Below are 16,690 nucleotides of genomic sequence, written 5' to 3'. Positions count from 1 at the left end.
GATGTGTTCTTTTCTTGTTGATTGTCTTGATTTCATAAATCACGAAGTATTGATTAGATCCAACATTATCAAATCAATTATTCTAAGTATTCTGCTAGATTTCTAACAAAAAAAACTTTTTCTATGCCTCAGCAGCAGCAACTTAAACAAATCTTGTTAATTAGCAATTAAGAAAACTCCATTTCTTCAGTTTACTAGGGTGCATGCCTCTCTGTCAGAGATTTTCAAGGTGAAATGATCGTGTTTCATCATTAGTTAAGACTCAAATGCTTTTAAAGTGCTCGGTATAGGACGGAAAGGTATCGTTTTGACTAAACTTTGTACATTGTTGAAACCAAAGACGTTTCCTTTCTGGTCTCTAGAGACGTTCAAACAAATATATTTTCGTTTGTACCAAATTTCTGTAATTTGATCCAAAGCTGTTGCTATGGGTACAAAATCTGCTTTTTGTGACACACACTCACTTCGAAACGTCAGGCTAATCCATATATTGTTACGCCTAGGCTAAAACTTTTTATTTGAAATGTGGATAGCTAGAATCACAGAAAAGCAATTTATTAATTAACACGATTTGGCGAAGAGAAGCTGTGTTGCACGGCAGTTCTTCTTCTTTGAACAAAAGCTATTGTTCGTCGTGTCTGCGTGCCAAGACAATAACTTTAAGTCAACCAAAGAATCCAGTTATATCCTTATTATACAGTGCCGTCTCTTGGTACCCTACAGTAGATGTTTGTGTATTACCAATACACTCTTTTCTATTTATAAGAACAATTTTATAAGAACGCGAGCCTCAAAATTGGTCAAAAGTTATAAGAACAATTTAAGAACAAGCTGAGGCCGAGCTAATGTAAAATGCAAATGTTGAACAACCTTTTATCTCAAAAACTAGGATTTTCAACCATGTGTGGGTGCTTTTTCGGTGAATATTCAAACTTGTCGGCAAAAAAGGTTGTATCACTCACTTTGTTAGCAAATAAGACCTGAACAACTCCCTAGAGCGAAAAAGCTAGCAATCGCTCTGCTCACACCCTTTTAATTTAAGAACAAATTAAGAACAATCCAACCTCGGATTTTCGAAAAAATTAAGAACAGTCAGCCTGAACTTGAATTTACTGGTTCTTATAAAAAAGAGTGTAGCGCCACCATCTTGCCTCTCAACTTTTTTTGCTTTCTATAGTCTTCAGAGCTCCAGTTATGACTCGGATTGTCCACGTGATTCTGGCCAAATAGGTACGATCGTAACCTTTCAACCAACATTGTTTGGGGAGAGAGGTTGCAATGCCGGTTTCACTCTTATGGCCGCCGAAGACAGGGAGCCAGGGTCAGGCACCCCACAGCCATTGGGCTAGCAGGGGCTAAAGCCCACCCACTTTTTTGCAATAACAGGTTAGAAAATTTTTAGAAGTTTGCTCTAGCGCAATTTTGGAAAAGTTTGGAAGTAGCAGTTCTTCTTGACTGGGATAACTTTTTTGTTCATTTTCTTGGCGTCTTATCTTGTTAATCTACTTCATAGTAATTATTATCTTCTCTTAAATAAATGTAAAAAAGCAAGTATTTTCTAAAAGGAGCGTTTTCCAGCGTTAAAAAGGGTGTGGCCTCACAAAATTTTCGGTCAAACCCTTCTCAGCCCATCCACTTTTAGACTGGTGCGCGGTGCATGGCCAGGGTGACATGGTCCCCATTATTTTGCAAAAAAAAATTTGTTTAAGGGGGGGGGGGGAGCGATAGTTTAGATGCTTCCAAAAAATCAAATCATAATGGTTTAATTTAAAGATCTGAACAAACGGTCGACAACCCTTCTGGGTAATTGTTTACAATCCTGAAGTTTAAGCTTGTAAGAACTTTTCAAAAGGATATTCTACGTCTTGAATCTGATTTTGTTAAAAGAAAGTGCCAGCAAAGATTTCACAACCGTCTGTCAAGTCTCGGTCTGCTTTTTTCAAAATGTTACGTATTCCCATTTGACTGACAAGGGAAGACAAGAGAGAAAAGCAAATGGTTCGCATGTTTTTTATCGTTTTGCAAGCATGGCACTTCTTTTCTGCTTGTCCAGCTTAACAAAAGTCGACAGACGTATTTTCAATTAACGAAGTATGAAATGTTCCAATTGGATGAAACAGAGGCATCCTAAGAATGTTTGTATGTAAGGACTTATCGAAACTAATCCGAAAAGTGCGTCGGACAAATATGATAGTTAAGGCACCAAGCCAGTTATAAGACCACTAGCCCCATAGCCACTGCGAGGCGAAAAAAACTTCCTTTTCATGGTTTCTCGCAGCATTTTTGTGAACCCGTATGCTGCAACAATGATATTTCCCGGATTGAGAAAAAACCGTTTTGCAAAAACACGACTTGTTAGACCGATTTCGTAAGATCTAAACTGTTTGCTCAACTTAGCTATTCGAAAAGTCAATTTATGAAGAATCTCTCAGTTGATCTCGACCACAGAGACCCCGGGGACACTCGGCCGGGAATTTACAGGGGTCTGTAAAAATCCATAGAAATGGGAGATCCTTTTTGCACCCTGACTGTGTCCCATAAAAAATGTCCCAAAAGCAAACCCTGTCCCAGAGAAAATGCACGAGTGGAGAAAGATCTACATTGCGTTGTTTTGTAGCAGCAGATCAATGACAGAATTTCTAGACCCAACGCAACTAGGATGTAAAAACAATTTATTATGTTCACCTTAAAAGTATCGGGTGTATTTTGTGAGATAATATTGGACAATATCTTGATATTATTTATATGTACAAAAGAGCATCGTTTGAAGGGTGCAACAAAACATGTTTACGTGAATTCGTCCTCTAGACCCCTATTTTTGTTACCCCTAGGAACCTTCCAGTGGCTATGGCCCTGCCATCAGGGAAAATTTGTCACTCTAGTTAAGGGGGTTTCTTCTCTATATATAATACACTGTATCTCTCTTGTATAAAGAAAAGGCTATCATAATTGTTAAATTTCATTCTTCAAGTTTGCAAAAACTGAAAATTATACTTAAAATTTCGCAAAAGTAATAAATACTCACCAAGTTTCATTTTTAGTATTCTGTAACTAAATCAGTATCAATTTATATTTTTTACGAGAGGATGGCAATTGGCTTGCGGTCAGACAAGGAGGCCCGGTGCCTCCCCATGATGTAATGTGATATGTGTTGGCCTCAAACGTCTGCTTACAAGGAATATTGAAGCACTTTCTTGCTCATCATTTTAGAGTTTAGCTTTAAAAATCATGGAAATTCTGTGACTGTTCTTGGTTTAAGTTTTAAAGATGTCTATTGTAAGGAGGTTAAGCGAGAGAATCAGAAAGTCGTTCAGGCGTCGACCGCGTCCCGGTTATTCAACAGCAGATACTGTTGATGCTAGGCCAGTGAAGAAAGGATGCATAAGATGTAAAATTGCACTACTTGATGGCAGTGACTTGACTATCGATGTAGAGGTAACAATTAAAATGTTACTATTGTATTTCGGGAAGTATTTCATGCTCTTTTCATTGAGCAAATACGTTTTGTACAGGGAGTGACATTTTGAACTTGAAAGTTGTCAATTGAACTGACTTCTTTTGTTATGAATGTTCACCCATTATCATATCACATCCAGTAACAACTTCAGTTGTGTCTCTTGCCTTTTTTGTGGCAAGGATTGTCCTTAATTTCTCTCTGAACTCCAAGTATTACTTTATGCGGCAAATTATTTCCTAGTTGATTTTTATTTTATCTTGTCTTCAGATATTGGCTTAAATGAAATAACCCTGTGTCTACCTAGTTACGCAAAAACATCTCTTTCAGTATCATTTTTGTTTACAAAATGAAACTTCGGTTTTTGGGATGAAAATTTAATCGCAAAAATGAATAGAAGGCTGCTATATATCAACCCATTTTGTCAGAGGCTAATATCAACTCACCTGTGTACATATTTGATACATCAAGTGCAGACAAAATACAAATTTATATTTGCATGAAACCTAAACTGCTGCAAAGATCTGAACACTATCACATTTACTGAAACTGGATGTGTGAAATTGCGCTGCGCAACAAATTTGCAGAAAGGAGTAAAGTGGGGGTAGAAAGGAGAAAAAGAGGCAATTTTACAGATGCAAAGCGAAGCTTTTCTGGCTCACCAAACATTGAAAAGAGGGCTTTCATAATTGAAAGGGTTGGGTATCTCCTGAGGAGAGACAGGAGTGCAGTTTTCTGGCATATCTGGTGGCAGAAATGCCTGAAAATGTAAATGCATGGACAAATCATGTTACTTCTAAGGATCTTTGTGGCACCATTTGCCAGTGTGGAATCCTTTTAGCTTACCCAAGGAATATCTGGCAGAGACTAGCAATATTCCATTATATTTCTATCGTTATTGGCATATATCCTGTGTGGCCGTTACTTGGATTCCACCCTGGATCATTTGGTGCCCCCAATTTCTAGATGAACCTACCCTGTTCTTAACTTACTAAAATCCCTAAGAACTGTTAATCTATTGTTGTATCTCCTTTTTCTTTTGATTCTATAATTTTCCTATCATTATTCACCTCTTAATGGTGGAAAGCTCAAGCTTAATGCATGGATGTGACAAACAGGCCTCTTTGTGATTTGGATTGGTAATGGACTATTCAGGTGCTACAAGTGTCCTCCTCACCATCCATCTTGCCTTGATTTCCCCATGAGCATGTCCACATTATTCAGCCCACCTTAAACAGAGTTAAAAGGATGCTCATTTTATTGATGAGCATTGGTTATATATGCTGCTGTTTCAATCTTTTAATCCTGCAGTCCTGGAAAAGACATGAAAAGTCATTTGCTGCAGATCAGCTTGAAACAAAATTTTTCATTGTTTCTTACTTTACCTAGGTCTATCATGTCCCACTAATCTTCTGTTATCATCTCAAAGGCCTATTTATTTGCCCTGTCGTTCCTCCTTCTTTTGAGAAATCATTTGATACCATTTTCTTACAGAAAAAAGCACTTGGTCAAGATTTAGTTAAAAAAGTACTGATGCACCTTGATTTGGTTGAAAAGGACTATTTTGGTCTCCAGTTTATGGACACAAAACAAGTTCCTGTAAGTTGAAATCTTCTGAATGATTACTGCAACAAATAAATAAATTTTGTAAACCCTATGTTTTCTAAATTATTGGTTTTATTTTGTTTTTAAATGAAAAACTTGTTTTTGTTTACTAGCCGTTGAAATGTTTATAAACCTGAATCGTATTTGTTACAGCACTGGCTAGATCCAACCAAGAAAGTGATAAAGCAAGTTAAGAGTAAGTAACTTTGTTTTTATGTTTACATTATCATAATAGAAAAACAAGTTAATATTGTTTGTAAGGCAATAGAACCCTAGTTGTCAATTGACAATCTCCTATTCAAATAGTGTTTCTACCCCTGAGTGTGTTGCTCTGTAGATGGGCTTTCATTTAATTTTCATCAAATTTTTTGGCTCAAATCAGTAAACAACATTGTGGAATCTATAAAAGCTTATTCATTTGATTTTGTTTTATCTCCAGTTGGTCCTCCATACACATTGCACTTCAGAGTAAAATTCTATGCAGCAGAGCCAGAAAGCCTTCATGAAGAGCTCACTAGGTAAATATTTTCTATATTGGTTTTTTTAAACCCAAAAAACAGATATAGAAACAATTCAAGTCATATGACATTAAATGTTTGTCACATTTATTACAATATGTGACATTTGGTATATACCTTAGTTAGGTATTTGCTTAAAATACAGAGCCAATGTGGAATGTTTTGGCTTGGAACATAGTTTCATCCAAACAAACATGAATTCATTTTCCCAAGACAGTTCTCTAGGAGGCAAACATTATGTAGCAGATACATGATAATCAGTGCCATAGCACAGATTTTGTGACTTTTTCCTTCTGTTTAGGCCCTGTTTACACAGGATCAGATCCAAACAGTATGGATCCATTTGAACCCGATCTCATTTTTTGAGGGGTTGTTCATATGGGATTGGATCTGAAAATAATTACATGTACACGGGAATAGATCCAAATGGATCCAAGGTGCAAGGATATGTGTGTGCACTCCAATACCAATTCAAAGTACCTCATAATGGATGTTATTTTGAATCCATACCTGCTTGGATTTGGTCCAAACCATTTACACAAGACCCTTTTGGGATCAGATCCAAACAGGATGATCTTCAAAAGGGATCCCAAATGGGTACAGATAGCAGATCAAAATGTGATCGGATCCATCAGGTCCCTTGTAAACGCAAAGCCTATCCGTACCACTTTGGGTACAGATCTGTACAGATACGATCTCGTGTAAACAGGTCCTTAGTCTCCATGCACACAAACCTCGTTCAGTTCTATAAATAAAAAACACAGCATTTAACATGTTGAAGATTTAATTTTTTGATAGCTAGGATTTTTTCATCTTGATGTATTTAGTATTTCCAGCATTTTCTTCAGCTTTTATTTGACACTAAAAAGGTTCAGCAGAATGAATTGGCAGATGGTTACGATTCTGTTTTCGTCACTTTTCGTATGTATGCTAGTATGCTATAACCTTAGGGAAGTGCAATAAATTTTGATCAAAAGCTTCTTTTTACAGGTACCATTATTTCTTACAAATAAAGCAGGATATATTGAGGGGAAAGTAAGTAATATTTCATGTTTTCTAGCTTTTAAATTATCAACCATTTTAGCTCATTTTGTGCTTTTTACATAATGCATTACCAGGGACCTTCCCTTAATTTTTTCTAAAAGACATTGAATCAAGATCATCATTTCATTGGAATTTGCCACAAATGTAGAAACATCAGAAATGAATGTCATATGTGATAATTTTTGAAGAAATTTAGATAAATAGAGAAAAAAGATGAACATTATTATGTCTCTTAGCTTTTTGGCAAAAAACTCTAGCAAAATCTGAGGAGAATTTATATGCCATTTTGGCTACTTCTGACTTTCAGGCTGACGCCAACATTTGAACAGATGGCTGGATTAGGTGCATATGCTGTGCAATGTATGTATATATAAAAGCTCATTTATTAAGATACTTTCTTGAGAATGTAAAAATTGTATATATTATATAGTTTCTATATATTTTAATTATGTGTGGAACATTTTCAATTATTTTTTTAGCTGCAAATAGATTCATTAGCCACTCACTTGACAAACTTGCTAAAGAAACTATCTATATTTATGTATTTATAGTTAAAATAGCATTTTGATAAATGTGATAGATTGTGATAGCATATGATTTTTAAACGCTTACCTGTTGCATGTGCTTTTGTGAATGAACTGGAATCTGAACTATGTTCTTTGCTTTCAGCTGAGCTCGGTGATTTCGATCGAACTTTGCATATTGGGAATTATGTGTCTGAATTTCGGTTTATGCCAGATCAGGTTAGTAAACGGATATGATATTTTTCATCATCTCAAAATTGGTTAATTAGGATTACTGTTTAATGGCTTGCTATAAGGGTGCCCTGTAGTTGTGGCACCTACTGCTTGCAATTTTTTGGAGTTTTTCTAAATTTTATTTTACTTCTTTCAGACTGGACAGTTGGAAGCTAGAATTGAAAGGCAACACAAACAGTTGTTGTAAGTTTCAAGTTGAGAACTTTGATGCTTTCAATTTGTTTATTGTTAGTTTTTAGTTTCTCCAGTTTCACAAGAAGTAAACAAATATAAAGTTATTAAGAATTTTTGAGTGGTTGTTTTTTTCTATTATCAGGCCAACAAAAGCATTATACAATAACATTCAATCAATTTTTTATTAAAATGCTTTATTTATTTAAGTTCCTGACAAATTTGATCTAATTTATATGCTTTTTGATAACATTGATAAATATTATTTGTTTATTGTTAGTTTCTCAAGTTTAACAAGAAGTCAAAAAATTTACCACTAAAACTCATTTTGTTGCAGTGTTATCATTTTTAGTTCATCTCACAGGTCTTGTGATGAATATTATGAGTAGGCTTAATATAGAGTTATTAAGAATTTTTGAGTGGTTGTTTTTTTTATTATCAGGCCAACAAAAGCATTATCCAATAACATTCAATCAATTTGTTTTATTAAAATGCTTTAATTATTCAAGTTCCTGACAAATTTGATCTAATTTATCTACTTTGTGATAACATTGATAAATGTTATTTGTTCATTGTTAGTTTCTCAAGTTTCACAAGAAGTCAAAAATTTGCTACTAAAACTCATTTTGTTACAGTTTTGTCATTTTAGTTTTTCTAGGGTTCCTGTGATGATGATATATATGTTATTTAGAGTGGTCATTTTTCTCTATTATCAGACCAATAAAAGCATTATACCATAACTTTCAATCAATTTATTTTATTAAAATGCTTTATTTGTTTAAGTTCCTGACAGATTTGATCTAAACTTGAATTTTTTGATTAGGGGAATAAATCCTGCTGAATGTGAGTTAGAATTCCTTAAAATCGCAAAGGACCTGGAAAATTATGGCGTTGATATGCATCCAGTTGAGGTAAACAATATCATGGGTCACATGTCACCCAAGTTTTTAATATGCTTTATCTCAAGCTATCCGAAAATTCACAGCACAAGGACGACTTGCAGGAAAAATGTTTATAATTACCAAATTATGTTTATATTTCCTCCTTTTTGTTGATTACAATCAATGATCGTTAAGTTTTTTTTTTGCTCTGTCAGCATGGTAGATTAATCATCAAGTAATGATGGATTTTGATGGGGTTAGAACAGAGCTGTTGAAAGACTTAGGTGTTAGAAAAATCCTATCTCTTTTAACCTGTGATGTTAAAAAATCAGTCTCAACAATGTGAAAAGTAGTGAAAAAGTTTAAACTTCCCATTAGTTTTCTCCAGAAAGTATTTAGCAGGTAATCAAGTTAGCTATTTTGGCTAAGAAGATTTCATCCTATAGTATTTTAGAAGGGAACTACCCTGTGTCAGTCATGGACTTTAATAGAGAGCACCCTGCTAACAAAGAAGACTATAGTGTTATTTCTTTGTTAACTCATAATCAACAAACGTGCATAGCTCACCAAGAGGATAGATATGTATTTGCCAGGAAGCTAAAAGGAAATCAGGGAGAATGAACTTGTTCAAGGGAAAAAATGCTGTGGTTAATTCATTGCTTTTTCAAGGAAGCCTTAGAATCCTAATACGCTTCAAGCGTTTCCTTTGTCTTGAGCCGTAGACAATTAAAGCATTTAAATGATCACTATTTGACAAATACCGGATTTGCCATAGTTTTTGCTAATGCTAGTATAATCTTTTAAGATATGTGTGGATCATTCTCTTAAGGACTTCACGTATTCAAGTTTTTTGCTAACAGCTAAACACATGTTTAACTTCTGGAATGCCCCGAAGACAATCTGCATTTACTCGATATAATACAAGCACATTTTCTTTCGTTGAATTTTTTAGAGATATGTTTGAAGGCCACTGGTCTTGTGTGCAAAGGAAAGCCACACCTTCAATTAGTGTGATTAAAAATAATTCTCAATATCTATGATCTGAATCTGAGGTCTCAGAGCCGAATGAGCGAACCTCTGCAAAACCTTTTAAAGCTTACCTATATATTAAGACGACTTACTTGAAGTATATTGTGTTGAATACTGTTGAGTTAAGAATCAGATTTCAATAAATCCTGTTAGCTTTCTATCGAGCTATGTTCCAGAATTGTGGTACCATTTAAGGAGAATTTCTAGCAAGATGTAGCTTATTTAGAAAAATTCTCGTTAGTTCAATGCACGATCATGCCACCAAAATTAAGGATTTTCGGAGGCAATATCTATTTTGAAATCTCTTCGTTTTTTGGATAAACGCGAAGTTTGGCTGATTTAGCTGATGCTAAGAGTTTAAGCTGCCTTTATTTACGTGTGAATAAAAGATATGGCACTTTTTCGTATTAAGGTAAATTTCTTAAACATGCCCAGTAAAAACCATTGAAACTTTATGTGATAGTTTTTTTTGACGGATCAGGTATAAATATGTGCTTTTATAAATGCAGGATAATCAAGGCAAGGAGTGCCAGCTTGGCTTATCTGCTCGAGGAATCCTTATATACAAAGACAATCAAAGGGTTGCAGGACATCCATGGTATGTTTGAAAATAGTATCCTCGTGCATTTTCTTTATCTAGCCTATTCACAGATCATTTCCTATGCACTTGAAAATTATAAGTCGCTGAAAATCATCCCTTTCTCATTTGCTTAAATATTTTTTTATTTCTCTTCTCGAGCATTTTTTTTAGCAATGTTATTCGTTGTAAAAGTTCCTGGTAATGAAAGTTTTCTCCAGATATAGAATTTGCAATATTTTCAATAATGAAGTTGGTCCTAATTCGAAATCGTAGGCCCAAAATCACAAACATTGCATTTCACAAGAAGGAATTTGTTATGGCAGCAGAGGTAATTTTCTTACATTTTTATTTATATATCTGCAAATTTAGTACGAAATAAGATTTTTTACACAAAATATTGTGTTGATATTCGATGGTAACTGCCTTTCTTGGCCACCGAATCTTTAAATGATAAATTTTTGAAAACTCTGACATTTTGACCATAACATATTTCTTATAGCGTCATGCTTTAAAAACAGCTAATGTTGCTATTTTTATTTAACATGATTCTTTCTATTTTTTCTCAATTTCGGATGTGACTGTAAGTATTTTGAAAGCGTAGCATCACCAGCTAGAAAGTCACATACAAATACTTTTTAAGCCATAATGTTAATTCTAGAAACAGAATGGAAATGAAGAATTCAGATTTGCACTCCATAACTCACGGGCCAGCAAGCATTTATGGAAGTGTGCCGTAGAGTATCATACTTTTTTCAGGTAAGAGGAATACCAAAAAGGAATTTGTGGTGTTAAGTGCACCTACTTTTAGCTGATTGAAGCAAAACATGAGAAGCGCATAAAGTAAGATAACTCATACACCTTAGTGGAGATAAAAACAAAGTTGCTTGTCATACTCTTTTAGCTACTTGTCACGATTGTTAGAATCTGCATTAATTTGAATTCATAAGACTTTTGCAAACCTTTTCCCTTTTCGGTTATCATTTGTTTTCTTGTAACATTTTTCTTTTCTGTCTCCACTTCTAAGATAACTAGTAAAAAGCTCAATGAAGCTGCATTTATTCTGTTTTCTACATTGCCTACGATGTTTCCTACAAATCTTAATTTCCTATAGATTCTTGAAAAATATAAGAAATATTCATAAGCTTTTCTTTATTAGGATGACAAGAGCAGCTGAACCAGTTAAAAGAAGATCAAGTTTTTTGAGTTTTGGATCTAAATTTCGATACAGGTAGAATTTTTAACGGATATTAGAAATTTTCCGTTCACAAATTTTTTCAAGTTGACCCCAAAAAAATACACATCTTTGAAGATCTTCTTTATAATGAAGATTTACGTATGAGATTAGTGTAATTAAACGACTTATACTAAAATTTTGCAAATATTCACATTATTCAGTAACCAAATCATGAAATTATTGAGACACCTTGCAAACGATCAGCAGCTTAATTTTCGCTTAATTTTCTGAAATACGCAAAACTCCCCACCTTGCTGTCATTAAATCCGCTTTTAGATTTTTAAATCTTTAATTTGAAATTTCCAGCGGAAGAACACTTCATCAAGCGAAGAAAGACGACAGTGTGAATGCCAGAAAGTCTCTTCATGTCAAAAGGTTAGATCTGTTATGTACTTGTTCTATTTGCTACAAAATTTCCAATCTCTTAAATTCATATTTCAATCGCCAGAATAATTATTTCGGAGATTTTTCTTGCTGTTTGTAACTTTTTGTCTGGGATTTGTTATTTTTAGGACAAGAAGTGAGAGATATGCTCAAAGATCCACTATAGGTAAGACTGTACTTTATAACACGTCTGTCGCTTGTGTGCACATAAATTTATGCTGGAATTCATTATAAGCGCTTAATTTATTAGTGCTTTTGTGCACATAAATTTATGCAGAAATTTATTATAAGCGCATATACGTTATGTACGACCAACGTAAATGTTAAATTTTAAGAAACACGTCAAAATATTATTATAGCCAAAAGCTATAGCTAACAATAGGACAGCACGATGTATAATTAGAGGACCCTCCGGTAATTATGGCCTAGTTAAAACTTTCATTGAAACTAGTCAATAGTCCATTTAAATATCTTGCTTATTTTTAAAGGATATATCAGAATTGGCTCAAACGTTTGGGCTAAGTCATTCAATGGTGATTATTATCGCGGTCAAGTTACTGCTTTGTCTGAAAAAGTCTACATAAAATTTGATAATGGAGATACAATCGCACATGATAGGTGAGTTTGACCCTTGTAGCTCTTAGAATCCCCAAATTTATCTCTGCCATTCTTTTTATAAATTGAAATTCTGTTTATCATGAATTTTGCTACTTTAAAAGTTATTCTAAATGAACATATTATCGTTTTGAATGAACAACATTGTGAAATTCTGTGTATTGCATAGTACTGTACTGAATATCCACGTATGAACATAACATTAAAGTTGCCTGATGAACGCTTAAAGCGTGAAGCTCAGAGATTCAATTCAGTACTTTCTGTTTTACACCCAAGAGCCTGCGCAGTGCTGCCATTACGGCGTCGAGCACTATATGACGGACAAGTAAAATATATACTAACTTACGTGCTGAACAAAGTAATGTAACAATATACAGTAGAATCCCGTTATAACGTACTCGGTTATTAGGTACTTTCGGATATAACGTACTGGCGTGCTTGGTCCCGGCAAAAGGTGTGCTTGGTTTTAGTCAATTTTTATTTACCCTCGTTACAACGTACTTCGGATATAACGTACTTAATACACTGGTCCCTTAAAGTATGTTATAACCGGATCATACTGCTTGAAATTTAAGTAAAATTGTACTAGTAGAAACACAGCGAATTAATTAACGATGAAATATATTTTTCTTACATTTGATAATTCTTTGATAAGTAGCTATCTAAGCTATATAAGATTTTTTGTCAAATAAAAAATGAGCTGGAAACGGGAATGATACATATGAGATGAACTTTGTGAAATTTGTTTTTTTTATATATCTTTTATCGTTTAGAACTGATGAAGAGTGTGTAGTATTCGATATGGATCCCAACCCAAGTGAAGTAGAAATTGGTTCAAAAGTTATCGCTCACTGGAGTGGGTTATCTGCAATGCTTCGTGGAACTATAGAGAAAAAAGAAGGCGAAAAGTATTTTGTCTTGTATGACGATGGTGATAAGGCCTACAACAGAATTCAGCAAATCAGAATTTTGAAGCCACCTCTCTACTTTGGTAAGGCTCTTTGCGAATTTGGCTTTGAGAAATGTACATGTTAATTCTTAACCCACTTAAATTTTGCAATGAGCATTTCGCTTGGACGTATTTGGTTTTGGCTCTATTCGTCAACTGTGTAATGTTGCAATGAGTGCTCTAAGCCATTATCAAACACTTGGCTGTAATTCTCCTAACGTACTGGTTGCGGATTATCTCCAAATATCTTAGATCACTCAAACCACAATAATGTAGGTTTTCTGGGTGGCATGCAAAGTTATGCTTCTCAAATATAGAAATTGTAACAAAGAAAAAAGATAATATAATATGCCTGTTTTTTAAAACAAAACATTACCTCCCTCCCTTCCTATATGATTTCTTATTAACTGATACTGGTGCTAAGTTAATGATGCAGCCAGTTTCAGTAAAATTAATCATAGTGGTTATATTGAATATTTTGTACATATATGTTTCTGTTGTATTTCATAAAGTGTTGACTGCATGCGATTGTCTTTCAATGACGCCGGTTTTTGTTCACCAGGGCCAGGATCAGGTTCCTCTCGCATCCAGAAGCGCCTTTCGATGAAAGCAACATCATTAATCGGTGATGCAAGAACTTCAACATCCGCTGATGATAATTTAGGCTCAAGGAGCCAGAAAGGTGGTGAGGTGACAGTCACTGCTGATGTTGTCCCAGACCGGAGAATTAACTCAAGGCCTGACAAGACTTCAGTGAAATCAAACAGAAGCGACACGAGTGAAGTATGGGCCTGCAAATTCAAATTATTTCCATTACATTTTGCTACTGTTCCCAAAGCACTGTCACATACCGATGCTTGAGTAGCTCATTCAGTTGAAAATGCAAATGCCACAATCCTTATCTTTGAAATGAATCTGTCCTTACCCATATCATACATTAATCTGTATAGAAATCATTGGTCCGTAATTTTGACTTTGATTAGCTGGTTTAATTTTCGTGTAAAGTACATTTTGCATTAGCTGTAAGGTTCCATGTTTTATGCAGTTACCCTCTCATTGTTTTGAATACCACTGCACAGGTTTTCTTTTCGAAGTTCGATTCCATGAATGCAAACAACGGCTCAAGACCACCAAACAACGGTTCGGATGCAAACTCAAACGGCTATAGGAACCGGGACCAGCCGCAACGTGGGGCTCCAAATGAAACTGGTAGCCAGAAGTGGTACACTCACGTTAAAACAAGCGAAATTGCTGAAGAAAGACAGCCGTTGGCCCAAGAAAGGACAGATGGTAGCTCACATTACAAGGTAGCTTGTTTAAGAGTTCTTTGCTAACCCCAAAACGGGTTCTTGGTTTTCCAGAGCCGGTTTACTAGATTTTCATGCCATATTTCACCAACACCATTAGTAACCTTGTTTTTTCTAGTCTCGTAGATTAGAAAAAATTATACGGTAGCCTACATTATATAAGCACTCGAAAGTCAATTCTAGCATTCCACAAGCTACAAGTTTGTCTCCTTTGTTACTGGACGAGGTCCCATACTGCTGACTCTTGCAGTTGTTGTTTATGAAGAAACTCATAAGATACTAATCAAAGACTCAGCTAACGCTCTTCGAGATTTATTAATCGTTACTCCTTTAGTCTATGGTATCTCTGTGAACTTTGCTCTTTGTTCCCAGGTGGTACAGAAGACAACAAGAACAACAAGATCATACGAGTCTTCGTACAAACAAAGGGCCAACAACGGTAATCGGGCGGAGCCTGCTTTCGTCACAGAACTTTAACCTGCTGGGCGTTACCTTAAATCTATCTCATCGAATTTTCTCTTCTTTAAGTGTAACCAATGCATATTTAATCTTTAGTTAATGGGCTTGTTAATGACATTGTAAATAAATCTAATCTGGGACAGGGACAATCTTCAACAGCGCAGCGAGACAATCTGAGGGATATATTATCGTTGGCTGCAATGACGTCTTCAGCTTGCTCATCATTTATATGGACCAAGCGGTTATTTTTCACAGGTACTTTTGCAAAGATATGAATTTTATATATGCAGTTTAACTTTAGAATGAGGAAGGCTAGACAACAGGGCATCATTATCAGATTGATATTTAGTAATAGTTGCAGAGACATCACACACTCGTTTCAGAGTTCCAACGTATTTGTTCTGAAGGAAAGGAAGTCACAGAAAACAAATAATTTCACCGACCACACCCGTACCATGTCTTCTTCCCGTAATTTTTTTATCAATTTAAGGTCAAGCATCTTTTTCATTCCGATTGGTTTTCATATTTTTTAACCAGAACTTATTTCATACCGCTAAGAACAACCACGAGCCATTTTAAATCTTCTTCACGCTCGAAGATAACCAAATGAACAAAGAGTAAGCGACTTTATCATTTATCAGTTACCACAACAATACAATTACACGCATATGCATTATTCGTGACGTTTCTCTGGTCATTCCCAATAGTTACTGCGACAACCTCCACCATGCAAATATATTAGAAGTTAGCATTACTAGAGGTGCCTGAGGGAACCGCATAAAACGTTCTTGGAATTTCGCTTAATCTCAACTGGGTAGCTAGCTAATCGTAATATTTTGACACATCAAACTGCATTATGGGAAATCGTTTTTATCATTCAAAACGGAATTATAGGACAGACGTGTTTTGTTTTTCAATTATAATGGATATTTTTTGCTGTTTCTCAGTCGCATGCAGTGTAGAAACTTTAACGTTGAAATGACAGTTACTTGGTTGATATTATGTTCTTAAAGACAGGTTTTGGATCTAGCTGATATATAGTTTTCGGTAACGTTATATGTTTTAGGAACTAGTTTTTGTAGTAAAAGCGGACATTGTTGCCGAAAAGTCATATTTTATCCTGTTTATTCTGACACATGATAATGGAACTCGATATTTTTTGCGTATGATATTGTTTTTCTTGCTTTTACTCTGGAAGTTTCCTCTTTGTCGAGGTCAAATATGTTGGCAGCCGACACCCAACAATTCTAAGTGTTGGGTGAAATGTTGGATCGTTTGATCACCTCAGCCAACATTGTTGGCTCTGCGCCCGCGCAGTTGGTTAAAGAGGGCCAAAATTCAATCATAGTTTTCTCGGGCTGGTTTCGTTCGTGTCAACGCGTTTGCTTACAATCAGTTACACTTTGATTACGGACAATATGACGAAAAATAAAGAATTCTGTGCGAAAGAAGAGGCGTAAAGCGTCAATGAGGAGCCTGTAGCACAGAGGAGCTATGGAAGAAAGTGACGAATTTAAGCCACGGCTTCGATCTGCGCGTGAAAATGTTGGGTGGAATGTTGGGTGAAATGTTGGATCGTTTGACCACCAACGTTGGGTCACGTTCCAACATAAAGAAAAGTGTTGGGCGAAATATTGGATGAAATTTTTGGGTCGTTTGACCAGGGCTTAAATAAGGAAAAGAAAGAGGATAATGAAAAACT

At 35.2% G+C, this 16,690-nt stretch overlaps 1 protein-coding gene across 2 annotated transcripts; it reads left to right on the top strand.

Annotated features, from left to right (window-relative positions):
- Positions 1–3,137: 3,137 nt before the first annotated feature.
- Positions 3,138–16,154, top strand: LOC135682803 (band 4.1-like protein 5). 2 transcript variants are annotated; one of them, XM_065197841.2, is made up of 20 exons: positions 3,138–3,435; positions 4,949–5,053; positions 5,213–5,255; positions 5,499–5,577; positions 6,568–6,612; positions 6,929–6,981; positions 7,291–7,364; positions 7,516–7,562; positions 8,374–8,461; positions 9,970–10,058; positions 10,314–10,368; positions 10,699–10,796; positions 11,197–11,268; positions 11,581–11,649; positions 11,787–11,824; positions 12,147–12,276; positions 13,047–13,264; positions 13,785–14,005; positions 14,317–14,529; positions 14,902–16,154. In XM_065197841.2, the coding sequence occupies exons 1-20, from the start codon at positions 3,268–3,270 to the stop codon at positions 15,004–15,006; spliced, it is 2,010 nt and encodes a 669-aa protein (XP_065053913.2). In that variant the 5' UTR covers positions 3,138–3,267; the 3' UTR covers positions 15,007–16,154. The 2 variants fall into 2 exon arrangements, with proteins under 2 accessions (XP_065053913.2, XP_065053912.2); XM_065197840.2 differs by having other exon boundaries at positions 14,302–14,529.
- Positions 16,155–16,690: the final 536 nt, after the last annotated feature.

This window comes from Rhopilema esculentum, chromosome 16 (genome assembly GCF_057945365.1).
Source record: "Rhopilema esculentum isolate cy_ngs chromosome 16, ASM5794536v1, whole genome shotgun sequence".
NCBI classification, from domain to species: Eukaryota; Metazoa; Cnidaria; class Scyphozoa; order Rhizostomeae; family Rhizostomatidae; genus Rhopilema; species Rhopilema esculentum.
This window is presented reverse-complemented; position numbering and strand designations above follow the sequence as displayed.